The sequence below is a fragment of the Odontomachus brunneus genome, unplaced genomic scaffold (assembly GCF_010583005.1).
Source record: "Odontomachus brunneus isolate Ranch 3 - 2012 unplaced genomic scaffold, Obru_v1 Obru_scaffold_015, whole genome shotgun sequence".
In the NCBI taxonomy this organism is placed as follows: Eukaryota; Metazoa; Arthropoda; class Insecta; order Hymenoptera; family Formicidae; genus Odontomachus; species Odontomachus brunneus.
In genome coordinates this window covers 2998774-3025609 of record NW_022639465.1, presented here as the reverse complement: position 1 = coordinate 3025609, position 26836 = coordinate 2998774, and the positions used below count along the sequence as shown (strand labels likewise).

The following is a 26836-nucleotide window of genomic DNA, read 5'->3' as shown; positions in this document are numbered from 1 at the left end:
TATATATATATATATATATATATATATATTATATATTATATATTATATATTATATATATATATATATACACACACACATATATATATATACATATATATATATACACACATATATATATATATACATATATATATATACACATATATATATAATATTATATATATATATTTTATATATACTTTATATATATATATATATATAAAGTATATATAAAATATATATATATAATATTATATATATATATTTTATATATACTTTATATATATATATATATATAAAATTCAAACAATTGTTATATCGCTCACCTCTTTCAATATTCATATTTTACTACTAAGCTACCTTTTAAGTCGCTTCGCCTCTTTGTTTTTCATTTCCAAATCCGCGAGTATAATATACATAACTTAATTTCGAGTGTAAAAAGTGTAGAAGTTTCATTGCTATTCAGATTGGCTCATACTCTGAATCCTCTTTAAAAATCCTCGATAAAAGTGTCTTAAATGTAGCTTCTCAGGTGGCCAATCAGGTGGCTCGTAAGCCTCTTTTAGAGGCACTTTTATAAGTAAAAGAGGGTTCAGAATATGGGTCTTTGAATCTCGGCTTAATAATTTAATATGGAAGTACACTCACAATCAGTTGGACTGCGTTCAGATTCCTCACCCAGATGTATTCTATTACTAGAAGTGCTATAGCAGAGAGAAACCTGAGAGCGGCCACGCCATACGTTTTTTGGCCGACACCGATTTTCACGCCGTTCGATGCGCCATCTGCACCCATTTTTTAGGCTGCCGGTAAAGTGTCAATTTATTGCGTGTCCATTCTATGCCTATTTTCTAGCGATTTGTGTCCGTGTTAAGCGCATAATTGCGTGATTGAAAACATGGATTGTCCATGTTCTTAACCATGCAATTATGCGCTTAACACGGGCACAAATCGCCAGAAAATGGGCATAGAATGGACACGCAACAAATTGATACTTTACCGGCATTGTCTGAAAATAGGCGTAGGGAACGTAATTCCACCTAAAAAATGGGTGCAGATGGCGCATCGAATAGCGTGAAAATCGGTATCGGCCAAAACATATGGCGTGGCCACTCTTAGGTTTTTCTCTGGCTATAGTATATGTAACATATATTGGATGTTTCCGATGGGAGCGTCCCGATTGACCACGGTACGATTGGACACAACCAACCGATGAAAAGAATTATCTAGTGAATTACTAGGTCGAACCAATCATTATAATCTGTGTCCAATTGTATCGTGGTCAATCGGGTCCCACCCATTTCCGATAATATCTCTCCGGTCATTTTCCTAGAGCAGAAATAAGTTACAGACATCACCATCTACTACTATTATGTGATTCATGACAACTCAAAGCTACCTAATGCTGTTTCACGACTGCAAGCAGTGGGTTAAGCAGAATAATACCATGACAAATACACGAGATAATAATTTTGTAAAATTGTATTATTGATTATAAAATCATCTGATGTTGTTTTCTAATAAAATTTTATTTGTTCTTCATTAAAGTTATATAACCATTAAAATATATATTATATTTTTCAAATATTATCTTAAAGTAAAAATTCACACTGTTTTAACCTATTTGCAAGTATTGTTTTTACATGACTTGTGCAGGTGCAAATCCACAATAAATTATGCCATTATATATTATGCCAGGGTATATTGATGACAAAACAAGATAGATTTAAAATCTATTTTAATAATGTATAATGTTATCTATTTTAATAATGTAATTAATGTAATCTATTTTAATATAGTTTATTGTAATCAAAACATATAATGCAAGAACATTTATATAAACTTAAAACAATAAATTATTTTAGTACAGCAAAATTTCAAATTCTTTTACCTGTCAATGAATATGCTATGACAATGTTTTCAAAAAAATGTGGGATCTTTATATGATGTTCCCGTGGAAGTTGGAAGTTATCTTCATCATCTTTATCGGATAGGTGATAAAAAAATATTTCCCACATTTTTAGTACATTCATTTTTTATCTAAAAATGTTTATGTAATGAATATTAAAGTATAAAAGAAATAACTCAAATAATGTTAAAAAAATAGCAACATTAAGAAATATTTGTAGAATTACATACAATTTAAAACAAACTGTGCAAACAAATCTATCTTGTTTTGTCATCAATATACCCTAATGGCATAATTTATTGTGGATTTGCACCTGCACGAGTCATGTAAAAACAATACTTGCAAATAGGTTAAAACAGTGTGACTTTTTGCTTTAGAATAATATTTGAAAAATATAATATATATTTTAATGATTATATAACTTTAATTAAGAATAAATAAAATTTTATTAGAAAACAACACCAGATAATTTTATAATCAATAATATAATTTTATAAAATTATTATCTCGTGTATTTGTCACGGTATTGTTCTACCTAATCTGACCTAATCCACTGCTTGCGTCGTGTGACAGTATAAAGCCCGAGTCGGCGCCTCACTGTGATTGGTCCATTGAGAGTCGGCAGTCGGGTTGGCCTGTGCAGTCGGTAGTCTGATACGGGCTTTAGGTAGCTTTGGGTTGTCATGAATCACATAATAGTAGTAGATGGTAATGTCTGTAACTTATTTCTGCTCTAGGGAAATGACTCGGAGAGGTATTATCAGAAACACCCAATATATCATCGAAATACTGAGATTCGCCACTTATACCTTGGAGGCGCTCTTCATGTTGATTACAGCGTGAGGATGCCAACTGGCAGTCCATACTTATATAGTCAAAGGTCTTAAGTAATGTCTCAAGATGTAAATACAGCTCTGTGATTGGTTCATGACATCTTAAGACAGTACTTAAGATGATCTTAAATATAAGATCGAATTATGAATACTGGCCTATATGTCGACGACATGAACGTATAAATATCATCGATGATATAATAGTATATGCTATCATTGTACGGAAATATAACGGGTGCGAACTAGGCGCATCTTATCGTCACCACCGCGAAAATGCGCCTAACGAACATAGTAAAGGTGCACTTTGTTAGATGGCGTCTCGAAAATGTGCCTAGCTCTGGCCATTGAAATCAGGCTGGTGCCGCTCTCATGCTTCTCTCTGGCAACACTGAGTGGGGTCAGTTGCAAGTTTGATGGCACGAAGTGTATGTCGTATACGTAAACTGAAGATGCAGCAGAATGCACTCGGTCGTCTCGCATGAGCTCACGCGACAAGCGAGAGAACGAGAATAAAAAAGAAAAGAGAAGACAGTTAAAATCTACTTAGTCAGCAAAGGCGCGAACATCGAAATGACGCGATAGTTTCGCTCGACACGCCCGTGCTCCCGTAGGATTAAATGAAGGAGGCTGGCTCTCGTCGTCTCTCGAGATCTTGAATCCACGATCGCGGAATGGTTTCCCTGACGCGAGTCTGTTTCGTCGCACTTCTCTATGGTAAGCGGGCACTGTGTTGGCGCTACATTAATAGAGTTTCCCTCGCACGTGCAAAAAAGTTGCTACGCGATTTTACGCGTGATATTACTTGACACGTCGCTCGATCGATCGATAACGCTCGCCTGACATCTGTCTAACTGAATTTCTATAGCTTAAACAAAGTAATCGTATTATACGCGTGAGATTTAACGTCTCTTCTTTACTCTCTCTTGCACCATTCCCGGTATATATCTACGATATATCGTGTACGCACTCGTGATCGAATCGGGAAAAAAGTGCCGCAGTCAACAGATTCGACACGAATTTAGAATCACAAGTACTCTGCTTGCGCACTTTTTGTCATCGAAATACAACTTAGTTTTTTCAGCATTTTTGACGCACACAGCGGCGTCGCGCGTGATTGAATTAAGTGATAGGTAAGAGAAGTGACGATTTTTGCTCGATCATCCGTTTGACTCTGTTTTTTTTCAATACATACATTTTTTGTAGATTTCTGGATATACGTAAAGACGGACAATGGCTAGTTATGGTATGTTCTTTTTTTTTTTTTGTAAATTTAGCGCATCATTTATTCACACTTGAAAGCTAATTCTGTTTCCAGATGTATGTACCATGGTGCGCACATTGCAAAAGATTGGAACCAATTTGGGCTCACGTAGCTCAGAATTTGCATGCTACGTCGATACGAGTGGGACGTGTGGATTGCACCAGGTTTACCAGCATGGTACATGCGTTCAAAGTGAAAGGATTTCCCACTATTCTATTGTACATATATCTTCCTTTACTTATTGACAAACTCGCAAACGATCAATGTCTTATAAGCTCAATTTACAGTTTAAAGGGTGAACAGGAATTTATGTATCATGGTGACAGAACCAGAGATGAAATTGTGAAATTCGCTTTAAGATTAAGTGGTCCACCTGTGCAAGAGATTACGAGGACTCAAAGCTTTGACACTATAAAGAGAGAACGTGACCTCTACTTCTTATATGTAGGAGAAAGATCTGGAGTTTTATGGGTAAGCTTTCTTTAGCAACTTTATGAAAATAAAATTATGATACTACATTTTCCAGCAGATTGTATTCAAGATATAATCTCAACCATATGTGCATCATTAATAATTCACTGAGCACTTATCATTTATAGGAACTTTATCATAAGACTGCGAACATGTTTCAAGCGCATGCATTTTTCTATCAGTCCCATCCGAACGTCGTGAATAAACACGCGCCGGTAGAGAACGTTCCGGCATTATTCGTGTACAAGGAGAACTCGCATTATAATTTTACCGGTGGGTCTCGCGGAAGAAAAACACAATCATTACCACATTATTACATCACATTCATTTGTTCAATTTGCGATTTGTAGGACATGATCAGATGATTGACATGAAGAGAACGAATGAGACACTGTACAAGTGGGTGAACGCGGAGCGCTTCTCGACGTTCCCGAAGGTGACCAGAGGAAATATCAACCAATTGTTCTTGACGAGCAAGAATCTCGTTTTAGCGGTGGTGGAAGAAAATCAGTTGGAAGAGGTCGCACCCGACATGCTAGAATTCAAAGATATGGTCGAGTCTGTAATCAAGAGCAAACGGGATAAGTATCACGAGTACGTTACATTATTGTTGGATGTATTTTAAACCGAATATCAATAATGACGTGAGTTGCGCGTTCAGCCATTTTCAGTTCGGTTGGATAGCTAATCCCGATCTAGTCAATAGTATAGCGATGATGGTGCTACCCTTACCGAGCTTAATTGTGATAAACACGACCACGAATCATCATCACATTCCCGAGGACGAGACGGGGAAGTTGACTCCGTACATGATAGAACTGTTCCTGGAGCAGATTCGTGACGAGAGCGCTCCGGTACGATGCTAGAGTGTTTCTCTAAGAGTGTCTACCGACGCGGTTCAGCGTTTGAATGACGTGTTAGTAATAACGATGAATTTTTAGCGATACGGTGGAAACGGTTGGCTGGTACGCATTTATAGGTCCTGGTTTGAGTTGAAAACTACTCTAATTGCAATGTGGAAGGGCAATCCTACGTTGACGGTATTATTGTTTGGATTACCAGCTGGATTTCTGTCGTTGATATGTTACGGGACTTGCTGCCAGGATATCATGGATGCTGACGACGAAGAAGACGGTAATTCTTTTCTTAGAATCTATTGTGTCCTTTATGTTATTGTGTATTGTGCGCGCGCGTGTATATATTTTTATCCTCAAGTTTTTACATTAATTAGTTTGTTAATGTTATATCTCATTGTACACATTGTTACTTCCAGAAAATTCCGGCTCGAGTCATATGAAGAAGGACTAAAAGTAATTACGATAATATCGCTCAGAGAATTCCGAGATACATTTTTCATTATGTGTAATATATACAAACGCTTGTGATTACGTATGTGACACGACGATATTTGCCAAATCATTCCTAACAACGTGACAAATTTTATGCAGTGAGGCGTGTTGCTGGCATTTTATAATTTCCTTTTTCTCATTTTGATAGTGAATCCATAATCGTGCGCTTCAATCTTTCTGTTTTTTACAATTGAGTCACGTGTCAAAAAGTGATGCGTATTCCATGTGAAAATACAATCTATCGAGTTAAGATCGGGAGCATGTACTCGGAAAAAATCTGTCTTTTTAACCTAGCTTTTTAACAAAGAAAGTGTAATATCAAAAATTTATATATGAAAAGGTGAACATTCACACACACAATTCATGAGGTCCTACTCAACAATAAATTGAGCATTGGTCCTTGTTGCATGTATGAATAATACAATGATGATATATATACTGTCAATATATGTACAATACACATATATTGTCATTATGTAAGTCATGCGGAATTGTTACTTGTTGTATCGTGTAGACTGAAAATGTGATTGTGACCTCTTTGAGATTAAAAAATAGTCTTACGTGCGTATGTGGCATTCTGCATTTGCCAAAAATGTCTATTTATATGTATCAAATAAAAAAATAAGAAAAATTAAAAATATAGCATTTTTTTCTGATAGATTGCCAATACTATTTGTAGATATCTAACCATTTGGAGAGTGTGTATGAGAAACAGTATTGGAAAGTTGTATTTTTATATATCATCAAGATCTTTGCAAATCAGTATTTATAACTTTTATTTGAGTAAAGCATAAAAATATAGACTAAGTTTAAAAGTATGTAATCTAACAATAAAGGATTATCTGCAATCTTTTAGAATCAAAGGTGCTAAAATTTTAGCAATTTTAAATACAAAACCTGCACAACTGCTATAACTCCATATCATCGTCAGAATCCAAAGCTGCTCGTCTTCTATCAAACTGAAATATAGAATTTATAATTGAGATAATTATATAATTATCTGGACTTGCATCTTGTTACAGCATTATTGGATCACACTAACTTTGACAGTTGTTTTCCTCTGTGTTTGCTGACTCACACTCTCGAGTAAACTGATCAGTTCTTTTTCCCCAAGCTTCCCAGCAATTTGACCACGTTGTGCCATATTTACAAGCATTTCTTCCACCATTTTTCCCTTTTCTGGTTTTCCAAGGCAAAGTGTATTCACTGTCAATAAATGCACAATATTAACAACTGTTATTACATTATCTGCATATAATAGTAATATTATCAACTATGTAGAAAAAGTTACATCTTGCTCTGGCTGATTGATCCAACACCTGAGTTAATATAGAGTTCCTCATGTCTTCCATCTGTTGCATTCTCTCTTCCATTGCTTGCTTATTGTCGACATTGTTACCCTAGATCATAATATTCACTCAGTGATCTTAACTCGTTGAAATATGATATGTGTGTGTGTGTGTGTGTGTATATATATATATACACATATGCTTAACCTAAATGTGTAATTTTCATCATGTATCCCGACTAATAATCTCAACAGTTGCAACTGTATTACACATTTCGTCCATTCTTATTCCTACAAAATTTTATGTAAAACACGAATATCTACAAACGATTCTCTCTTAGTAAATATGCGGTGTTTCACAGCGACGTAATTACCTTGTATTGAGACTGCAATTGAGCCAGTCGTTGCTGTCGTAACGCTTCGAGCTCCGGATCTGACATGTTTATTGCGCTCTGTTAGATTCTTGTTACAGAGTGAAATTTGCAAAACTGCTTCACGTTTGAAAGACGTATCTGTCAAGCACGGACTTCTGTCCGCAAAACAAAACCACCTTGTATGGGGGTTCATCGAATTGTCGTATACTGCAGTCACGGCGGTGGCGTCGGTAACGGCGGCAGCATAGAACCAGGGTTGGATACGCATAAAGGTTGTTCTACATTAGTTGCAAGTCGATCGCAAGCAGACGCAACTCTTATTGCGACAGTCAATCAGAAGCATCAATAGCACCATTGATGCTTCTGATTGGCTGTCGCAATAAGAATTGCGTCTGCTTATGATTGGCTTGCAACTAATGTGGAACGATCTTAATACCTCACGTTTTATGGCTTCTGCACACAGAACGAGGCAAGCATTAGGGCTATCGCACACAAATTGACATAACTGCATATGCATAGCATAAGATCGTATGGACCAATGAGCATCGAATATTAAGCATCGAACACCAATATGGCGACTTAATACTCGATGCTCATTGGTACATACGGTCTTATGCTATGCATATGCAGTTATGTCAATTTGTGTGCGATAGCCCTTACCGCGCCTGTGTGCAGGAGCCATTAGGCTGAGTTCCCACTGAGCGCGTCACGCGTCTGCCTGCGTCACGAGTTAACCAATCAAATCGTTTCATTGAAACAAGTGCGTCGTGCACGCGTCATCCCTGTCACACTACGGATTGGAGATAGAGGATTACGGATAAAGATTGGAACTTGACCAATTGGAGCCAAGCAAGCTAAGACCAAAGTGCATTGATTCGTCGAAATCTAATCTTTAATCCGCAATCGTCAATTTCCAATCCGTAGTGTGACACGGGCTTTAGAGGATTTGATTGGTTAACTCGTGACGCAGGCAGACGCGACGCGCTCAGTCAGATCAAGGGCTCGATTCTTGACGATATGCGAATGAGATACGCATGCGAAAATGTGTAGTTCACGTTACGTATACTGTAGATTTTCGCATGCGTATCTCATTAGTACTTCGTCAAGTATCGGGCCCTAGGAGTTCGCCTCACGAACAACAAAGGGTAATATATCATATTTAAAGTATATTAATATTTTATCTTCTTTATTTAAAGAATTATGTAACATTTTATTTCAACTTATTAATTATTTGAGATTCTCAAACTCTCCTTAAACAAGGACTGAACCTGTATTAATAGTTATTACTCACGTCAGATGATCAAATTGCAATTATCAAAGATTGCAAAGAGCTTGATTAATTTATTTTAATTAAACCGTATGAAATATGTGACATATTATATATAATCTTGATTCATCTGAAAAACTTACTTCTAAGTATAAATTTAAGATAACATATTAATACACTTTAAGTATGATACATTACCCTTTGTTGTTCGTGAGACGAACTCCTGATCTGCTCCTGTGTTCATGAGACTGAAAGAGCAGGAGCAAGAGCAAACCATATAATATTACAGTTATAGATGGGAGATTATACTATTCTCTCGGATCCAGGGAGTCGATTGTGTATCTCGAAACGGAATGAAAATTACAAAAGTGAGCAAATTCACTAGACATTGACCAACGAAGTTATAAATATTCTAGTAAATTTGCTCACTTTTGTCATTTTTACTCTGTTTTGAGATATACAATCGACCCCCAGATCTCACTCGCTCTACTCTCGTTATCGTAAGCATTACTTATGGCTCCTGCACACAGGACGCGATAATGCTTGCCGCGCGGCGGAAGTTCGCGCGACAGCTAATCAATATGCTGCTTTCCGTAATAACCTTCTAGCTCTTACGGAAAAGCAACATATTGATTGGCTGTCGCGCGAACTTCCATTGCGCGGCAAGCATTACCGCGTCCTGTGTGCAGAAGCCATTATGAGTGAAGTTTTATGTGTAGAAAACTCGAGTAACTGCGCAGATAACTAAATGAAATTTTCTGCTGCATAAAACTTCTTTTAGAGCTATTCTAACAATTGCGTAAGTGTGGTCGTAAATGGTTGTAAATGATTACCACAACCAATCAGAATAAAGTAATCAATGAATAAAACATTCTGATTGGTTGGCTTTATAACTATTTTGTATATAAGACAAAGCATAAATATTTGTCCATGATCATAAAATTGTGGATCTAGTTCATCGCCTGAACAAAGTTAGCCCCCCACTTTTTGAATTAACTTATTTTGATATTTGTGCTGATTTGTATTAAGTTTGTGCTACATTGTGCTCGAATTATAGATCTCTGAAACTAAAACTACATGAGAAAAATGAAAAAAAAGAACGGTTTTTTGGCCAGCCCTCCACTTTTCGATTTCTACAATTTTTTTCATTGTGCTAAGTTGTGCTAAGTTGTACTAACATTGTGCTAAAGTAGTATTTTTGAAAAACAATAAATAAAGAAAAAAATGGAAGAAACCGTTTTGAACAAAATTAACATTTACTTCGCTATTACTTAGTAAAATGGCATATAATTGCATATCTGAGTTGCGCTAGCCGAGTACAACTCAGCACAAGTTTCGTTTTCACCGGCACAACAATTTTAAGGGTACTTTACTCTTGACCACGGCCCTTTACGCTCGATGTCTATGTTCGTAACTATAGTTTCTAGGTATCGTATTGAAGCGAAATTGCATATCTGAGTTGTGCTAGGCTAGCACAACTTAGATACACAATTATATGCCATTTTAATAAGTAATAGCGAAGTAAATGTCAATTTTGTTCTATTTTGTCCAAAACAGTTTCTTCCATTTTTTTCTTTATTTATTATATTTCAAGACTACTTTAGCACAATGTTAGCACAACTTAGCACAACTTAGCACAATGAAAAAAATTGTAGAAATCGAAAAGTGGGGCGCTGGCCAAAAAAATCGTTTTTTTTTCATTTTTCTCATGTAGTTTTAGAGATCTATAATTCGAGCACAATGTAGCACAAACTTAGTAAAAATCAGCACAAATATTAGAATAAATTAAAAAAGTGGGGGCTAACTTCATTCAGGGGATCGATTGTATATCTCGAAACGGAATGAAAATTACAAAAGTAAGCAAATTCACTAAGCATTGATCAATGAAATTATAAATATCCTAGTAAATTTGCTCATTTTTGTCATTTTCACTCCGTTTTCAGATATACAATCAATCCCCAGGGTAGTTCATCTATATTCCATTTTTTAATTTCTTTATATCTGCATGTATATACAGATGTATTAATGAAACTGATTCAAAAGCGAGTAAGATTGTACCTAGATAGAAATGAAAAGTTAGGTCGACGTTGATTCGACTTTTCATTTCTGACTGGATAGGTTATTTTAGAAGACTTGGTTCGACCGTGGGGGTATGTATATCTCCCTAGGATCCTTTTCAAACTACTTATTTTTGGCGAAGTCGTACCGTTTCGGTGGTGAGCAATATCTCTTTTCAAATCGTGGAATGATATTAAAGCAAAGTGCAAGCTGCTTGGAACTATGGTTGCGTTCCGAAATTCACTGCCAGTACTGAAATTCTATAATATACGTAACATAAACTATATATTTTCAGTATTGGCAGTGCATTTCAGAACGCAGCCTATATATTAAAGGAAGAAATGTTATTTTAGGTTAGAATAGGTGCGTCTCAGGGGTTTTCTGCATTTTCTGCGCATAATAGACATTTTATGCATATTATCCGCAGAATTGCGCACAATACCTTTCTGTTGCGCATATTACCCATCCCTGATGAACACCGGCCCCATTACGAACGCACGTGAGATTGTTCTCTCGATCGTAAGAAGCAATGACTTAGGGTTACTAAAGTTAGGTGCACTCAGCCATCTATTGAAGCTTGAAGTCCTTTCGATCGTACTGTCAAATTAACCGATCCAACCTAGAATGAACATTTGCACCGCAACTCGTAGTCTGTCGGCATTCACGCGTGAAGTATTTGCACAGAGTTCACTCCGAATCGTACAAAAGTAAGCACCGAAAGTATCTTCAACAATTCGGACATACGCAAAATTGGATGTGTCGACAAAATTTTGAACCGACGTATCTTCGTTTAGAGAATATTTGTGCCTTTTGTCAGGTTGGAACATCGAGGTTGTCGCATGTTGAAATTCTCGCAGATGACAAATCGTTCGATCGACTAGTCAGTCAATCAGTCTCTCTCTCTCTCTCTTTCTCTCTCGATTAAAGGTGCTAAAGAGGATAAATTGCTAAGATATACGCGTTTGTTTTTTATTAAATAATATATAAATACATAAAATATCCTTAGGCCGTCCATTTCAAACACCTCGTGTCGATGTGAGTGCCTAGACACTTGACACAGCAATATCTGGCACCACAAGGTATACAAGTGTAATTGCTGGGAAACCCACAGACCGCGCAGAAATGTCTGTCTGGAAAACGTGACGGCGGTGCCTGGGCGCAGGCGTAATTCGGGGCGTTCGGATTCACATTGAGATCCTCCTCCACCAATTGAACAAAGGTCTTGCGAAAACGCTGCTTGTAATATTCTGCGGATCGCGTCTTCTTCTTTCTGCCTGTGTCCCTGCTGTCCAGCGTCTCTTGAAATTTTGGCACTTTCTTGCTCATCACTAGAATTACGAGAGATGAGTTTGATATGCCGCTTGAGATCTCGTGTTGACCTCTTGTGACTCACCCAGATCGGCGTGTGGGTCGTCGTGAAAGTTATCCTGCTCCAACGCTTCCAAGGCCTTCTTTTGCCGGCGCTTACGCGCAGCGTCATCGAGCACCCTCTTCTGATACGCATCCTTGATCCTGCCAGATTCGCGAGCAGCCATTCTGAGGGATTTCTCAATATCTTACCTCTTTCTCCTTTACAACCGTTTACATTCCTTTTTCCGCCAGTGGGAAGGATATCTGATCCATTAGATCATCTACTTTAGCTTGTAGAATCTCTAGTATATCAGCAGATATAAACAAGTGTCTCTCATCTAGGTCTTGAATTATAAATTTTTTTCCCAACGCGCTTGTGTCGTCCAGGTGCAGGAGGAACTGTTTCATAGCCGCATCACTTAAAAAAAAAATATATATATATATATAAACAACTTTTATTGTTAATACAAATGTATCACTGATGAAATATATTTTACTCGCAACTCCATAGATATCACTATGTCGAAACGAAGGGGCGTCTCTTTGGACGAGAAACGTGCGCGAATGCTACAGATATTCCACGAAAAGAGAGAGTTCTTTACGCTAAAGGAGATTGAGAAGATCGCGCCGAAGGAAAAGGGTATTGTGATGCAATCCGTCAAAGATATACTACAAGCTCTGGCAGACGACGATTTAGTACGTGCTGAGAAGATTGGCACCTCCACTTACTATTGGATGTTCCCGGGGTAATATTCTAGAATGACTGTGTCGTTACGTGTGAGAGAAACACGGGAGTATTTTAACACGCGAATGATATTCCACAGAGAAAGTATTACCGCGTTGGAGCGAATAATAGCCGATATGACCAAAAAGTTAGTCGAGGCGGAATTTAGACTCCAAAAACTGAGGGAAGAGATCGCGAAGGAGAAGGTGATGCGAAAATTCTCTCTCTCTCTCTCTCTCTCTCTCTATATATATATATATATATATATATATATATATATATATATATATATATATATAAATGAAATGAAAGTATGACAATAGTAAAAATATCATACAGGTCAAATGTCCAGACAGCCATTTCTCGCCACAGATAAAAGTGACCAATTTTTGCTAATTTTGACCTGCTGCATTCAAATGTAGTAAGCAATGTGTTCTATTGGTAACAATTTTAGAAAGATGCGCGACAATTTTATGTTTCCTTTTGAAATTATTATTAGTTTGGTAGATCTTTGCAAAGGTATGCCAAAACTGCTATATTGAAAGCAACATTTTGATGGTGAGATCGCACTCTGACATTCTATATCATATATAAAAATTGTTTCATTGTCTTGTCGGTTTATTGAGGGATAAACAGGTCCTCTGTGTGAATTTGTTTTAATTTAGCTGGGAGTTTAAAAAAAGGCTTAAAGAAGGCTATCTTATTTGAAATATTTTTCCTTTTTTAACATTATGCTTTAAGCATTGTTATCAGCGTTGTTTTACAAATAGAATTGCAATATATCGTGCAAGAGTGTTAATACAAGTGACTATTTTTTATTATATTTGCCCGAATTTACAAATTATACTTTAGATGCAAAATAGAAGATGATAAGATTTAGGTCTTTTATATTTGTTGTATTACATATAATGTAAGATTGTCCTCTTTCTCAAAAACTTTTACCAAAAAAATTATTTTACTGTAATTCTCTTGTTCAGGCCATTTGAATTGTGCAAAACACACCAAAAGTGTAAATAGAAATTGTTGGCCAATGTTGTCACAAAGGTTTGATTCGCAGCAATTAGATACATAGTTCAATTAATCATGGAGTATATAATCATTCAATATTTTTTTCTTCTCACATCAACAAAAATCTATATCACGCAGGAATTGAAGAGCGACACGGAAGAGAGAACAATGTTGTTGCGAGAGGTAGAAACATTGAGAGAAAAAGAGCAACAAGTAAAACAGCAAGTCGCTCGGTTCAGCGACGTCGATCCAGAAGTAATTGCAGAAATGCACGAGAAAGCAGAGGTAAGATCGAGAAATATGTTAAGAAAATTAATTTGTATGAATGACAACTGAGTAACGTGTAATGACAGAAATACAAGAATGCGATCAACGTGTGGACGGACAATATCTTTGCTATTCAGAGCTGGTGTAAAAACAAATTCGGCATTTCCCAAAAAGAGCTCAATAAGCAATTTGACATACCGGAGGACTTGGATTACAAAGAGTGAAGTCTCTTTTCGTCAGTCTATTTTAATCCTACCTCGCCTACCTACTAATCTAAGTTTTCATACAAACATACCATTCGACTAGGATGCCTTTTGTGACATTTACCATATCCGAATAAAATATCTGTGATTCGATGTAAGACTTTTTATGTTATTCTCGAATATTTCGCTCGCTCGATCTGTTCACATCGGCACTTGTCGCTACACACGAACCTAACCTCACCTGATCCTTTCCGACACAAATTCGCACACGCTAGTGCGACCGATAGATCTCGCTGTGAGAAATGTCGGGTATACACGAGTCGAACGTGCGATTACAGTATCGCAGTTGACTCATCAACGGATATCTTTTGATATAATTCGACGCGATGACAACAACGATTATCACGCAACACACTTCCGTGCACACTGATAATATCCGTTGTTCTTCGTCCATGTGAAGGCAAACTTGTATAGAAAACGAAAAATGTGTCGCGAGTGTTCCAGTGTCGCTAGTGAAAATTCGCGGTTAATCGAACACACAGCTGGCGCCACCCGGCGACGTGTCGACGCGCCGCCACGAGCATGCGTCGGTTGCATCAGCCATTGAAATACTATGAATTCATGACTTGAGGCCAGCCAGCTAGTGCTTCAGCATCGATTGTGACTTTGTTCGTGATCGGGCTATTGGTCAGTCGACTACGACCGTTCGTACGTGTGTGATAAGCGTGCGGTAAGTACTGAATGCACTCACTCGCTCATTCATCTGCTCGCTTATTCACGCACGGCAAGTGCATGCACGTACGATACACTTGTGACGTGAACGCTTGTCTTTTCCTTTTGCAAATTTCACGTCGAGTTGCCCGGGAGACACACGGTCTACGGACACCACGTGTTCGCTCGTTTCCGCTCCGTCCTTGAAATTCGATCCGAATTTCATCGGAGGCATTAAGAGGTTCTTAAGATTCTGGAAGTGACTTTAATGAGATATGGAATATCTGCTGCTGATATAGACGATTGTTCGTCGTCGGGGAAGCTCGGAAAGACTCGCGGTCATCTTTTTCCCTCCATTTCGCGATTTGTCCGACATTCCCCTTTACAATCGCCTAGGGATTACGTAACTCACCTAACCCTGGCCATGAGCCAGTGTTAGAGTGTCCTAGAATACTTTTGCTTGTAAATCCCCGTGAAAATTACGAATTTTCTAACTTTCATGAAAACTGTGAGCGGGGCTTTCTTTTGTCTGTCTGCTGTCTGTCTTTTTCTCTCTCTCTCTCTCTCTCTCTCGGAAAATACCACCGATCAATCGGTCAAAATTTAAAATTTCTCGAGTTGTAAACCAGTATACTCAAAGATTCTTGAGTGATCGCTTGTGATACGGTGGACGTATCACAAGTGGACCTGAGGGGCAAAGTTGATAACGTCGTTAAGGGATAACGCTAATCGCGTTTATCACAATTATTTATCGTGATACGTATTACGGTCGACGACTGTATTGCGATCAATGACAAAGCCGCAAATCAATTAAATTGCGGTACAGATTAAGACATCGATAGAATTTCTCAGACCAAACTTTTTCCTCTGCGTGCTTGCTCTCTTTGTTCCTTTGATTTTCGCCCCGCTCTCTCTCTCTGGAATAATGAAAAGTTCAACGAGTGACGTCACTGTCACGTTCGCGCACGTGTCTCGCAAACCTATTTTATTCGGCTACTTATTAGACGCCAGTTGTTCGAGACATCTCAATGATATTCATATGTCACAATCGTTACGTCACGATTTTTCACTTTAATGTAATAACGACTTTTGCACTTTAATGCAATAACGACTTTTGCACATAACTGGACACGCCGTATGTACCGTAACATGTGTGTGGATTGAGGAAAGAAATAATTTCATTTCTTACATAATGACGAGAAACGTCATTATATTATGAAATTTCATAGTAATGTGTGTGCATTAAATTATTGTATTACAAACACACCGTAATATTTTAAGATTTGTTGTGCGGTCTATCAATGTTACTTTCGAGTTATTTCGAGTGAAGATGAGAAAATTGTTCACGGTTGTACAGTCAAAAGTGTTCTTTATATAACAAAATATTACATAACATGTTATATATATATATATATATATATATATATATATATATATATATCACAAACACACGCCCACAATTACTATATATTATTTTATACATATATTGTAAATATATTCTTAATATCGCGATTGTTTTCCATTTCTTACGTAAGTATGCTTCGTACAAAGTATATATTACAAACAAATGTAGGACATTGGAAAAATAATTTATATAGACACTTTTTTCCGTGTATTTTTGCTCGCACACACATTCTCTTCTTGATGCCAATGATTTTGAAATCACTGTTGCGAAATGATCGTATTTACTACTGGTCAATCAGAATGTCATTGTGTGCCGATGACTATTTTAAATCATTGAAAGCTCAGCCTTTACTTTTAACTTCATTCACGCACAATAAAATTAACGTTTAATTTCTCATATCAATGTTTGGAGAAATCAAGATAAAAGAGATTCACTTGTGTGTCGTACGCGTTATGTTACAACGTAACGACTTTCTCATAATTGGATGTCTGTTTCCAGTTTGCACAATTAAACAAGGATGGGTGTTCCCGCTGGTGATGTGGAGAAAGGCAAAAAGGTAATAAGAACAGTTGTAATTTGTTAAATATATAAGATGATGCTGTGAATGAATAGTTTACAAAATTTTCTTCCCCAGCTTTTCGTGCAAAGGTGCTCGCAGTGCCATACCGTCGAAGCAGGTGGCAAACACAAAGTAGGTCCTAATTTACACGGTCTTATGGGTAGGAAAACTGGCCAAGCACCGGGTTACTCGTACACGGAGGCTAACAAAGCAAAGGGTAAGTCGCCACGTGATCGACGAATTTAACAAGTTAAGACTGCAAATGTGCAAATTTTATTATCAGTAGTACAAATCTATACAGCTTCCACCGTTCATGATTGTAATTTAAAGGTAAAAATGACCAAACTCTGATTAAACAAATCGATGGTTAACAGAAATGTTTAACTACGTAATTCAAGATTGTCGTGTGCGCAACGATACTCAAACAATAATTTAAAACAAAATAATATAAGGCGTACAAGAGTCAACGCTAGATATATTAAATTAACTGTATCTCACCGTTGGTTCTCACATATCTTGTATTATTTTGATTGTAAATTTTGAGAGCCTCTGATTGCTTTTCAATTGACTCAGTAATTCTGTATACGTTGACAAGATGGAGCACTCGACAAGATTCCCCCAATCTGCGAGCTTACGAGTTGCATTTCGTTTCAGGTATCACCTGGACCAAGGACACCCTGTTCGAGTACCTGGAAAATCCAAAGAAGTACATTCCCGGCACAAAAATGGTGTTTGCCGGATTGAAGAAGCCGCAAGAACGTGGCGACTTGATCGCATATCTAGAACAAGCAACTAAGTAAGCGCTCGTAACGCGCACTACGTGCGCAGCACCGTGCGGTTAGAGGTGTCAGAACGCGTTCGCGCGCGCTAGATGCCGCGCACGACGGCTGTCACGACACATTAGTACGATTATCATCACTCACACTACATCTCTCCCCTCTTCTTCTTCTTCTTCTTCTTCTTCTCCTCTTACACCCATCCGTTCCATTCATCTCAGTCATATTCACGCCACTGATGGTATTCTCTCTCTTGCGGATGGTACACTCGGAGCGTTCATGTTCGAATAGCGACGAATCGTTGTTACATTGTTGATAAGTATGTCGCCGTGTTAATACAACTACTAGGTGCATTGTGACACAGGGGTCGGATTTGACTCTGACCCTGCTTCTCCTCTTCATCATCACCGAAGATATTCTCAGGTCGCCGTATTTCGGTCCGGGTGGAACGGACTTGCGTCGTCCGATTATTTATTATCATCGTGCCGATTGCATCGTGCAACCAATGTGTTGATGTCTGTAAAACGACGGCAATATACAAACTAGACAATTATATGTTTGCAGTATTTTTGCTTTTCCGCCGTTTTTCGCGCCGTGCGAGCAGCCGGTTGTTGTCTCAACATCCAAAGCGTTTGGAATCGCTTGCAGATTATAGAGAGTAACCCAGTCAAGTATGTGCGATGCGATTAACTGTCATTGACACGCTATGATTTTCGAGCGCCGATTAGATTAGACACGAACCTGCCTGAGTGCTTCCCGATATTTTATCGCTTTCATATCCGAACAGCTTCTACTTTATTTTATCATTGGCCTTCTTCCTCGTATTCACGCGTAAAAATCCTTGATAAAGGAGTTGACTGAGAGGATGTGGGAAAGGATGCGGTCGAGTGGCGACAGGAAGTCGTCTTGGGTTACTTGAGGGTTTTACTCGACTTGTCAGCGAAATTTCTTTTCCCGTTATAGTCGCTCTCCAAATGGCATTCTGGTGCGACGTGTCGCGTGCGTGCGTGCGTGCGTAAGTGAGATTTGCGTAATCCAGTACATTCACCAACGGCGAGCGTGATTCGCGACATCTTCATCGTTCGTGTTGCTCGATTTCTATCATTTTCTCCAACCAAAGCAACAAATCTCGTATTTCGAGGAAAAAACACATTTTTCTAGACACGCAAAGGGAGCAATAATCTTGGCATCACATGCTATATATTCGACGTACAATTTTTCTAATATTTATATTTTACGGTACAGTGATACTGTAATTGTTAGTATTATTCACGGTCGAGATCACGTGTTGATACACGAAATGAAAATTTTTATGATAAAAGCAATTTTACATATTATTTTACATTATTGAGCAACGCATTATCGCGCATTGTATACGGTTGACATTTTTTCGGGAGACTTTTTAAGCGTACATATCAGCCATCGCGGTGAATCATGACGAGTAATTCGGAATCAGCCGAACAGGCGCTCTCGAGTGTCGACAGCAATTGTTTCCCGTCACCCAAGTGCAAAACGTCTCTGAGACTGCGGCTGAGCCGCGTCTTCGTCTCAGGAGCTCAGAAGAGTCCCAAGAGTCCCATGAGCGTGTCCAGCTCCCGCGGCTCGAGTCCCACTCGCGGCAGTCCTCACGCCAAGACCAGATACTCTTGGCAACCGAGTACCTTTGCCAGCGAAGAGAACCGATCGCCGTGTACACCGGAGAGCGGCGTCTCGACCCTATCTTCGTCGTCGTCGTCGTCGTCGTCGTCGTCGTCGTCGTCGTCGTCGAAATCACCGTTGGCCACCAACACACCCAAGAGTCCGTCTACACCGACGAAAAGCATGTACTTTTCGACGTGGTACACTGGCGAAAGGTGAGTCTCCAGAAAAAATTACACGAAACGCATTAAAATTGCCCCGGATATCCTCTTCGCGATTCTTCAGTAATTTAAAATACATTCAACGCGTCGACAAAAAAAGTCGACGATGAGAATCGAAAACGAGTTTTCAATTAACAATTAAAATCGATTTAATTCGAGAGAGTTCCTATTCGAAGATTTATCTTCCACCTTTAAGGTGGAAAACTTTATGCTGAAAACTTTACCGCGACAGAATATTGACATTCTTCTGCAAAGTTTACGTCGTATTGGTTGTACAGAATTACAAGTGCTTTTACACAATAAAAATACGTGCAAAAATAAATAGGAGCATTGCTTAACATGTGACGAAAACGAAAAAAGAATTTAAATGTAAAATCTCCAGCTGTCAGTTAGTGTAATATTTGCCTAATCCAAAAGTTCTGCAGCTTGTACGTACCGAAAATATGGGTAAACTCCAAATAGAAAAATTTTGAAGAATATTTCTATACCATCTGAATTCAGAAGCTTGAGAATATCCGAAAAGTTTGCAGAAAAATTTCTACACATGCGTGGTTAGGTTTTCCGCTGTGAATATGTTAAGACAAAGCAATACACAAGTTCTGTATGTGGTACAAGAAATATGAGAAGGATAGCGTGATTGTATCGGTGACGATCGTCTCTGCGTTATCGACATTGTTGTTCATCATCGACTTCAGCATGCCCGTCTTAACGATGTTAAAAAGTGAAGAATAACCTCCGACATTTCCGTCTAGGAAAAATCCTCCTCAAATCAGTCAAAGAAGCTACGATTGAAGGAACATTCACTGGGGTTTAAGGCCACTCTGTGGTGCATCGAGTATTTATAAGAAATTGAAGCCCCATGGTCCATTAAGCAAGTTATAATTATCAGTAATACACGCAAAGCGGGTATTTTCGTCACAAACGATCTTAGTTCATTAACGCGCTGCGAATAAATGTTGTACACAAAGACTGTACGGTCACTCGAAAAGGTATAACTTTTCTTTCTTTCGCTGCGAGAAACCCCCGTTCACCGACAAACCCCTTATTAAGCCCCTCAGTAATCCATGTTGAAGCCACATTCGCTTGTTTGCAAAACTACTCTGTTGGGTTTAATTTTAACGCGTATAAACGCGCAAAGAACGAAAAGTTGGAATCTCCGAATGAGAGATTTATCTCCTTCTTTTTAAGTTTGCCGAGAAACTCAATCAGGTGGACTCGCTATGCTCTTGGTATCAAGGGGCTTTATATTCTTGGTAATCAAGAATCACGTTTATGAACGCGAATTCACGTCTTTCGCTCTATTTATAGCGCGAATATAAAATAGCGCGACGAATAATATCTCCTTTTTTTCTTTAATCCTTTGTAGGCGTCTCGCTGACCTGAAACCACAGCGTGGCGTTCGTCAAAAGGGTACGCAAACTATTTTTACCCCCCGACATGATGCGGTATAGCGCGACGCGATGTGTGACGCGACGCGCCATGCCACCTCTAATGAAAGATTATTTCCACGGAGCAGATAAACGCACTTTGCGTGTGCATTAGCAGCGTTTGTACAGCGTAAAACACACTCGTGTAACCTCGGCTCGTAATCGAGTCTCGCTCGAATGCGGCCATTACGATTCTCGCACCGCGATAACACGCGAGTTTCGTATTATTAGACGAATCCAACCGAGAATTATGTAGCCTTAATCGACACTTTTTTTCGCCATTTTCACTTGTCGTTCGTGTAAGATGAGACTTATCGCGAGGCGTGACTACTCAACGCGAAAAGGTTTATCTACATAAATTGATCGTTGGATATATTTCTCATATATACGAGAGAGATCGTCAATGTTCGCTCGAGAATCAATGTCACGATAATGTTTCGACTATTATTATCGAGCAGAATCCTCGTGTCATTTTTGAATAATTCAAATGGATACGATTCCAAAATGCTATTTCAGGCAGGCAAAATGCTATTGACGCGATGAAAAGAGTGAAAAATCGGACGGAATTCAATACACACACTTGCTTCGAAATTGCGCGCAAAGCCACGTGCTTGTATACTTATGAGTTAAAAAAGTAAACCACGATCCTTCAAATGATTCGGGACTAGAAGTGAACTCGACTACGAAAAGGAGCCCTTTCTTCTTTATCCGTATTCTGATAGCACCTGAAAGCAAAGTGGACAATAGGAGGCTCATTAGAATTTGCTACATCTCGCGGTTAATGCAACCGCCAAGTTGGACGCAGCAATCACTCTCGTGTGTGACTTGCTATATTGGAAAAAATCCAAGAACAAATGTATCGACCATCGGGATGGACAGTGTGTTTGCGCCGGCGAGAATATGCTCGATGCTGTCGAGGTGTCAGAATAATGAAAGAAGATAAAAATCAGATAACTTTTGGCAAGTGCTCAAGGTGCCGGTCAAAGTTTCGTCAGAACAGTACAGTGGAACAGCTGAAGACTGGTCCGATCGTACGTCGGAAACCCGTACGAGCACCCTGCGCATTCATACGGGTTGCAATCGACAGTGCAAATGCAGAGATAATTGCCTTCAGGGAGCAAATAAAGCGAAGACGAGAGGAACGACGCGATGGAGCGGAAGATATATCCGGCGCGTCGCTCGACTCTTCGCCGAAAATTGGTCTTTCTTGTCACGTTTTAAGAGCGCCGCGGACGAACAGGAGGAACTAGGGAGTTTTAATTATCGCGACAGGCAAGCTGCTCCTTCCAAGCTCCTTAATCGGACAAAATACGGACATAAAATTGGGACGTGTCTTCGCGCAGCAACTTCCTCTCATGTTTGTCCTCTCAACTTTGTCACTCGGATCACCGGGTGAGTGAGCGAGGGTGGGACGCCTGTTTCACGCGAGCCCTTGAAATTGCGAGCTCTTCAATTCGTCCCGAAGATACGTCCGAAGATACACGTCCTCGCGGACGTGCGAGAACGACGGACTTTCGTTTGTCGATGTGTCGCACGATAGGAACCGTAGTCTTTTTCGTACATCATCGAGGAACCGCGATGGGTCGATGCAGCGCCGGCGCTGCGGAGTGCACGACCACGAAGACGAGCACCCCACCACGTTCACCGCGCCGTCCGAACGATCGCGTCGACGTCGAGGTGCGACGATGAAGAGAGGAGGGTCTCTCCTCTCCTCTCCTCTCCTCTCCTCTCCTCTTCTCTCCTCGACCACCCTCTCCCTCTGTCTCTTTCTCTCTCGGTTGCATCGGTAGTACCGGTGCACCTCGTCGTCGCGTTGTTCCGCAGAACGCTACGCGCCGCGCTCGTAATCACTGCGGAACACGCCGCGCGTACACACCAGCTACAACTCTGACGAGCCACCGCGACAGTTCGAACATCCTCGCTCGTTGGACGGGCTTGAGCGATCGAACACGAATCGATCAGGTGAGTGACGATCAGCAGGCGGTCCGACAGGATCGCGCTCTCGATTCTTCAAGACCGACGAAGAACCGTTTGATTCTAGAAACCGGCGACACGTTCCGCGCGAACGTATGGACGATTTGTGGTCGAACAGATGGAGAGCGAAAAACACGGTATATCTCGGGGCTTGTTCGCGACATTTCTCGATTCTTTCGTTTTTTTTTTTTTTCCCCAAAATGTTTGTCTCGAAGCGTTGTCAGTTTCGCGCGGTGTCGAATCCGCCTGTCGTCGAGTCCGGACATATTCAGCCCCGTATTCGGGTTCTAGGGTTAACTGCGGATCGATTCAATGTGGCATTTTGACATTTAGCCCCGACGATCGGCCTGTGATAGCGCCGAAGCCATCGTAGCAAAGCACGAAAAACGACACACAACTTATCGACGCGCGACTTAATTCGCGCTATTGCGTTTCTTCCCTTTCCTCGACACACATCGCTAGTGTTTGGGCGAAATTGTCGTCTCTCTCTCTCTCTCTCTCTCTCTCTCTCGTAATAACACTAGTTCGCTACATTCGCGAATAACACGCGAAGTCTACCGATTTCTCAAATGCTTGCGAAAGCGGATTTTTCGAGCTTGTTCTTTCGTCGGATCGTTGCAACTGCCGTCGTGGCAGAGTGCGTCCGGCTGTCGCATCAAATTAATCGATAATTGAGCGCACTTGGGGTTCATTATCAGCGAATTAACGCGGTCGTTCGATATTAAACACGGGAATATCGAGCTTACACCGCCGTAGCGTAATCGCGCGCCAACCGAGATGGACGGTTCGAAACGATTGGACTCTTCGAAACGCGGTCGTGCTACAGGGATGTTCTACGAATAAATCTGGAAAGGAACAGGTGTCACACATTTTTAAATTGTGTCAATTGTCAAGATTTACTGACCAACGCCAGCGAGAAATGAGAGACTGAATCAGCGAAATTGTGACAACGCGCTGATCGACAGTAAAGTCTATTTTCTCGTAAGCACGACAATCGAATTCTTCCGATATCATAACGGCGCTTCGTCATTGTGAACACGCGACGATAATTTCGCGGTACAGTACGCGAGCACGAGGGCGATTTGTATTCCGCATTTGCCAATGGCCCGTAACCTTCGCATCAAGTAAAGCTCATTCAGTAGTGAAGTAGCGCGTGGAGGTCTAAGGACGGCCTCGAGCAACGGCCAAGATTTAGGGCACGGAATATCTCGGCACGCGTGCTCGCGCACGCACACACGCCACTTACACGTTCGCGATCATTTCAACTTTGCAACTGAGAGAACAAGTTCATATATGGTACGACGACGCATCTGTCGTACTGTATTACGGCATTGTTAACAAGAACGAAAGAAAAAGTCGCTCGATTATTCTGAAATTATATCGAAAGAAAATTATGGTTTAAAGGTGCACGTTTGCGATTACAAGTCGCCCCACACTCGACCGTGTAAAAGACAGGCGGAATACGCGTCTCGTTCGCTATTAACGACGTGTGACATCACGATCACGTAATCCTTACGACCGTCGGTCTGGTTACAAAGCGTTACGTGGAAAAAGAGAAAGATAGGATAAACCGATAGAACAGGAAAACGCGCTGGGATACAGACAAGTTCGTTAACTCGTTCACAGCTGTTTGTTAAAGAACCATCTCACTAGAGTTCCGACTATTTTCAAAGAAAGCGACAGATCACGATAGGAAATGATAAAAAGGACTGTCGAATAATTTCAACGATTATTCGTAGAGATGCCGTCCTTGTGGAGCGAGAGGATCTTTGTAGTACGAATCGGCTCGTTGTTGAGAAATCGGCGCCGAAGCAGAATCGTGCGCCGCGCAAGCTCGAGAGTGACGCGACCGCGTGTATACATATGTGATGTCAGCTCGCATCATCGGGCGAAAAGTAGGTCTAGGGAATCAGCTGGCCGAAAGTGGCGCGTGCGCCAGCCGTCGTCGAGACGCCCACCTAGCGATCGCGCTCCTGGAAACAGCGATTTCGTAACAGCGTAAACAGTCGCACGGTGGAGGCGACGTGTCGTTACATTTGTTGTTTCAACATACTTGGTGACATACTTGGTTCGACGTCGGAATAACGGTCATGAGACGGTATCGTGTAAGAGAATACAATTCAGCATTTTGGACAGTCTTTCTGTTCTCTTTTCTGAAATCAATTTCTGCGTTGAATATTTCGCCTGATGATTCCAATAGGAGTTTACCTCTCTCGAATTTGTACATTTTCCATACTTTGAATTGGTGAGCCAACACGCTAAAAAAACGTAGAAACGTTTTCGTAAAAACGATTATATCATTATCAAGTGACTTCTTTACATGATAATGGGTGCGCAAGTGAGCGTTAAAGCATGGATAGTCAAGGGGTTGACATGGCATTTACGCAAAAAGCTCTGTTGACCCACGTATCCTTGCTGATCAAGATTCATGAGAAGGAATATTCGCGCGATTGCGGAGATTTATATCGTCGGAATAATAATTGCTCGCGCACCAAAGTCACGTGACCGTGCACGTGAACACGTTAAGCTTGCATATAAAGCTCGAGTCACACGCAAGTCACAAGTAGAACAATTCCTTCACGTTCATCATTTTTCGTGCATAATCCGGAACCCAAGAATCACAAAAATAATACATATCTCTCGTTCGATCCATTAAGAAAGCTCGGATGATTAATCAGCTTCGTTAAAACGTACAGCACGCTCCCATAGTTTCTTATTAAGATAATACGACGCAACTACGATGGCTTCGGTGATAAGTTCTCCAGCTCGTTCTCTATCTGATAATCTCTACTTTGAGAGAAAGAGAGGGAAAGGAAGGGGGAAAGATAGAGACAGGGAGAGACAGAGAACGTGTCCCTCTTCCGATATTCATTGTCGCTTCTCTTTCCGCGTCTCGCAGACATGAAGTACTCACCGCAGCAACAGCAACAGCAGCAGAAGCAGAGGAAGTCGGAGAGCGACGCCGCGTCCGTCGATGCGACCCTCAGCCGGACGTCGCGACGCCCGTCGTCCTCCACGGAGCGCAAAGGCTCGTCAGCGTCATCGACACGGGCAGTCTGTCGCTCACCGTCCACCGGAATGTTCGCCTGGATGCGCGTGTTCCGACTCGCGTCGATGCTGCACCAGGTCGGCTGTTAAAGGCCGCCACTTGGGACGCTGGGAAACCACCGAAAACAAGAGAGTCGATAGAATCGTATCTTAAAGAGAGTCTCAGATTAATAATTAATATCGTACAACAGAGAGCGGTGACGCGCGTTGCGCGCGATCTACGATTACATATATACATAAAAGAGTACATACATAAATACATATATATACACACACCTACACGGCCGAGTCGTTAACGTAGAGATGGCCGTCGTTGTAGCTCGATCATAGTGTGTTAACGTGATAATCACGTGCAGGTGAGTCGCGCAAGTCGCGATTGCCATGTAGACGAGATGTTGAGAGAGAGAGGGAGAGAGAGAGAGAGAGAGAGATGTAAAAAAGAAAAAGAAAAAAAAACTGGGTCGTGCCCGGGTTGCATCGCCGCTCTGATGCATTAGTCGCAATGTCGAAGACGTAGGACGGTGTCTTTGTTGACGCACGAGTCGTTTATGCGGTTCTCGTTCACTACGTTTACATTGTATTATTCCTTGATTATATTATTCTGTCGTGTATTCGGTCCGTGAATACATTATTTATCGTCGTTTGTTCTCGTTGGGCGGGGGGGAGGGAAGGGAGTGTTTTATATATATATATATATATATATATATATATATATATATATATATATATTCGCAC

At 40.2% G+C, this 26836-nt stretch overlaps 8 protein-coding genes and 1 long non-coding RNA gene across 11 annotated transcripts in view; 5 read left to right on the top strand and 4 right to left on the bottom strand.

Annotated features, from left to right (window-relative positions):
* LOC116841326 overlaps positions 1–668 on the bottom strand; it is a 2160-nt gene extending 1492 nt beyond the window's left edge. The window contains exon 1 of the long non-coding RNA XR_004377537.1: positions 629–668. This is a non-coding gene — a long non-coding RNA (uncharacterized LOC116841326). The remainder of the gene's footprint in view (positions 1–628) is intronic.
* Positions 669–3111: 2443 nt separating this feature from the next.
* LOC116841392 (protein disulfide-isomerase TMX3) lies at positions 3112–6441 on the top strand. Of its 2 annotated transcripts, none has more exons than XM_032809253.1 (10): positions 3112–3436; positions 3804–3852; positions 3926–3965; positions 4038–4201; positions 4271–4454; positions 4583–4727; positions 4805–5048; positions 5116–5308; positions 5396–5588; positions 5728–6441. In XM_032809253.1, the coding sequence occupies exons 1-10, from the start codon at positions 3394–3396 to the stop codon at positions 5760–5762; spliced, it is 1290 nt and encodes a 429-aa protein (XP_032665144.1). In that variant the 5' UTR covers positions 3112–3393; the 3' UTR covers positions 5763–6441. The 2 variants fall into 2 exon arrangements, with proteins under 2 accessions (XP_032665144.1, XP_032665143.1); XM_032809252.1 differs by having other exon boundaries at positions 3795–3852.
* A 121-nt stretch (positions 6442–6562) lies between these two features.
* LOC116841393 (programmed cell death protein 5) lies at positions 6563–7702 on the bottom strand. The gene is made up of 4 exons (XM_032809254.1): positions 7466–7702; positions 7095–7203; positions 6846–7009; positions 6563–6762 (listed from the first exon to the last, which is right to left on the bottom strand). The coding sequence occupies exons 1-4, from the start codon at positions 7529–7531 to the stop codon at positions 6712–6714; spliced, it is 390 nt and encodes a 129-aa protein (XP_032665145.1). The 5' UTR covers positions 7532–7702; the 3' UTR covers positions 6563–6711.
* Positions 7703–11332: 3630 nt separating this feature from the next.
* Positions 11333–14500, top strand: LOC116841434 (meiotic nuclear division protein 1 homolog). The gene is made up of 5 exons (XM_032809345.1): positions 11333–11497; positions 12652–12886; positions 12965–13070; positions 14011–14157; positions 14226–14500. The coding sequence occupies exons 2-5, from the start codon at positions 12660–12662 to the stop codon at positions 14361–14363; spliced, it is 618 nt and encodes a 205-aa protein (XP_032665236.1). The 5' UTR covers positions 11333–11497; positions 12652–12659; the 3' UTR covers positions 14364–14500.
* Positions 11739–12364, bottom strand: LOC116841435 (zinc finger HIT domain-containing protein 1). Its single transcript, XM_032809346.1, has 2 exons — positions 12184–12364; positions 11739–12118 (listed from the first exon to the last, which is right to left on the bottom strand). Exons 1-2 carry the CDS (start codon positions 12323–12325, stop codon positions 11793–11795), a joined length of 468 nt encoding a protein of 155 aa, XP_032665237.1. The 5' UTR covers positions 12326–12364; the 3' UTR covers positions 11739–11792.
* On the bottom strand, positions 12337–14584 carry LOC116841438 (general transcription factor IIH subunit 5). The gene is made up of 2 exons (XM_032809349.1): positions 14435–14584; positions 12337–12558 (listed from the first exon to the last, which is right to left on the bottom strand). The coding sequence occupies exons 1-2, from the start codon at positions 14467–14469 to the stop codon at positions 12372–12374; spliced, it is 222 nt and encodes a 73-aa protein (XP_032665240.1). The 5' UTR covers positions 14470–14584; the 3' UTR covers positions 12337–12371.
* A 339-nt stretch (positions 14585–14923) lies between these two features.
* On the top strand, positions 14924–18346 carry LOC116841436 (cytochrome c). Its single transcript, XM_032809347.1, has 4 exons — positions 14924–15072; positions 16957–17014; positions 17093–17234; positions 17672–18346. Exons 2-4 carry the CDS (start codon positions 16976–16978, stop codon positions 17815–17817), a joined length of 327 nt encoding a protein of 108 aa, XP_032665238.1. The 5' UTR covers positions 14924–15072; positions 16957–16975; the 3' UTR covers positions 17818–18346.
* Positions 18347–18509: 163 nt separating this feature from the next.
* LOC116841433 (rap1 GTPase-activating protein 1-like) overlaps positions 18510–26836 on the top strand; it is a 112587-nt gene continuing 104260 nt past the window's right edge. For both annotated transcript variants that reach the window (XM_032809336.1, XM_032809332.1), the window contains exon 1: positions 18510–19646. In XM_032809336.1, the coding sequence (XP_032665227.1) occupies positions 19228–19646 (419 nt within the window). In that variant the 5' untranslated portion in view covers positions 18510–19227. The remainder of the gene's footprint in view (positions 19647–26836) is intronic.
* LOC116841437 lies at positions 22858–26530 on the top strand. Its single transcript, XM_032809348.1, has 2 exons — positions 22858–23041; positions 25953–26530. Exon 2 carries the CDS (start codon positions 25955–25957, stop codon positions 26189–26191), a length of 237 nt encoding a protein of 78 aa, XP_032665239.1. The 5' UTR covers positions 22858–23041; positions 25953–25954; the 3' UTR covers positions 26192–26530.

Bases quoted from the DNA above. Each gene is read 5' to 3' on its own strand.
- LOC116841437 (XM_032809348.1), top strand. From the start codon at position 25,955: ATGAAGTACTCACCGCAGCAACAGCAACAGCAGCAGAAGCAGAGGAAG.
- LOC116841392 (XM_032809252.1), top strand. From the start codon at position 3,394: ATGGTTTCCCTGACGCGAGTCTGTTTCGTCGCACTTCTCTATG. The intron at 3,853-3,925 runs GTAAGAGAAGTG...CATTTTTTGTAG, and splicing joins GTGATTGAATTAAGTGATAG to ATTTCTGGATATACGTAAAG. The intron at 5,049-5,115 runs GTACGTTACATT...TTGCGCGTTCAG, and splicing joins AAACGGGATAAGTATCACGA to CCATTTTCAGTTCGGTTGGA.
- LOC116841393 (XM_032809254.1), bottom strand. From the start codon at position 7,531: ATGTCAGATCCGGAGCTCGAAGCGTTACGACAGCAACGACTGGCTCAA. The intron at 7,204-7,465 runs GTAATTACGTCG...ATTATGATCTAG, and splicing joins AATTGCAGTCTCAATACAAG to GGTAACAATGTCGACAATAA. The intron at 6,763-6,845 runs GTTAGTGTGATC...TCTATATTTCAG, and splicing joins AGAGGAAAACAACTGTCAAA to TTTGATAGAAGACGAGCAGC.
- LOC116841434 (XM_032809345.1), top strand. From the start codon at position 12,660: ATGTCGAAACGAAGGGGCGTCTCTTTGGACGAGAAACGTGCGCGAATG. The intron at 12,887-12,964 runs GTAATATTCTAG...GATATTCCACAG, and splicing joins TACTATTGGATGTTCCCGGG to AGAAAGTATTACCGCGTTGG. The intron at 14,158-14,225 runs GTAAGATCGAGA...GTGTAATGACAG, and splicing joins AAATGCACGAGAAAGCAGAG to AAATACAAGAATGCGATCAA.
- LOC116841438 (XM_032809349.1), bottom strand. From the start codon at position 14,469: ATGGTAAATGTCACAAAAGGCATCCTAGTCGAATG. The intron at 12,559-14,434 runs GTATGTTTGTAT...TTTTTTTTTAAG, and splicing joins AAAGGCATCCTAGTCGAATG to TGATGCGGCTATGAAACAGT.
- LOC116841435 (XM_032809346.1), bottom strand. From the start codon at position 12,325: ATGGCTGCTCGCGAATCTGGCAGGATCAAGGATGCGTATCAGAAGAGG. The intron at 12,119-12,183 runs GTGAGTCACAAG...TCGTAATTCTAG, and splicing joins CGACCCACACGCCGATCTGG to TGATGAGCAAGAAAGTGCCA.
- LOC116841436 (XM_032809347.1), top strand. From the start codon at position 16,976: ATGGGTGTTCCCGCTGGTGATGTGGAGAAAGGCAAAAAG. The intron at 17,015-17,092 runs GTAATAAGAACA...TTTCTTCCCCAG, and splicing joins ATGTGGAGAAAGGCAAAAAG to CTTTTCGTGCAAAGGTGCTC. The intron at 17,235-17,671 runs GTAAGTCGCCAC...ATTTCGTTTCAG, and splicing joins GGAGGCTAACAAAGCAAAGG to GTATCACCTGGACCAAGGAC.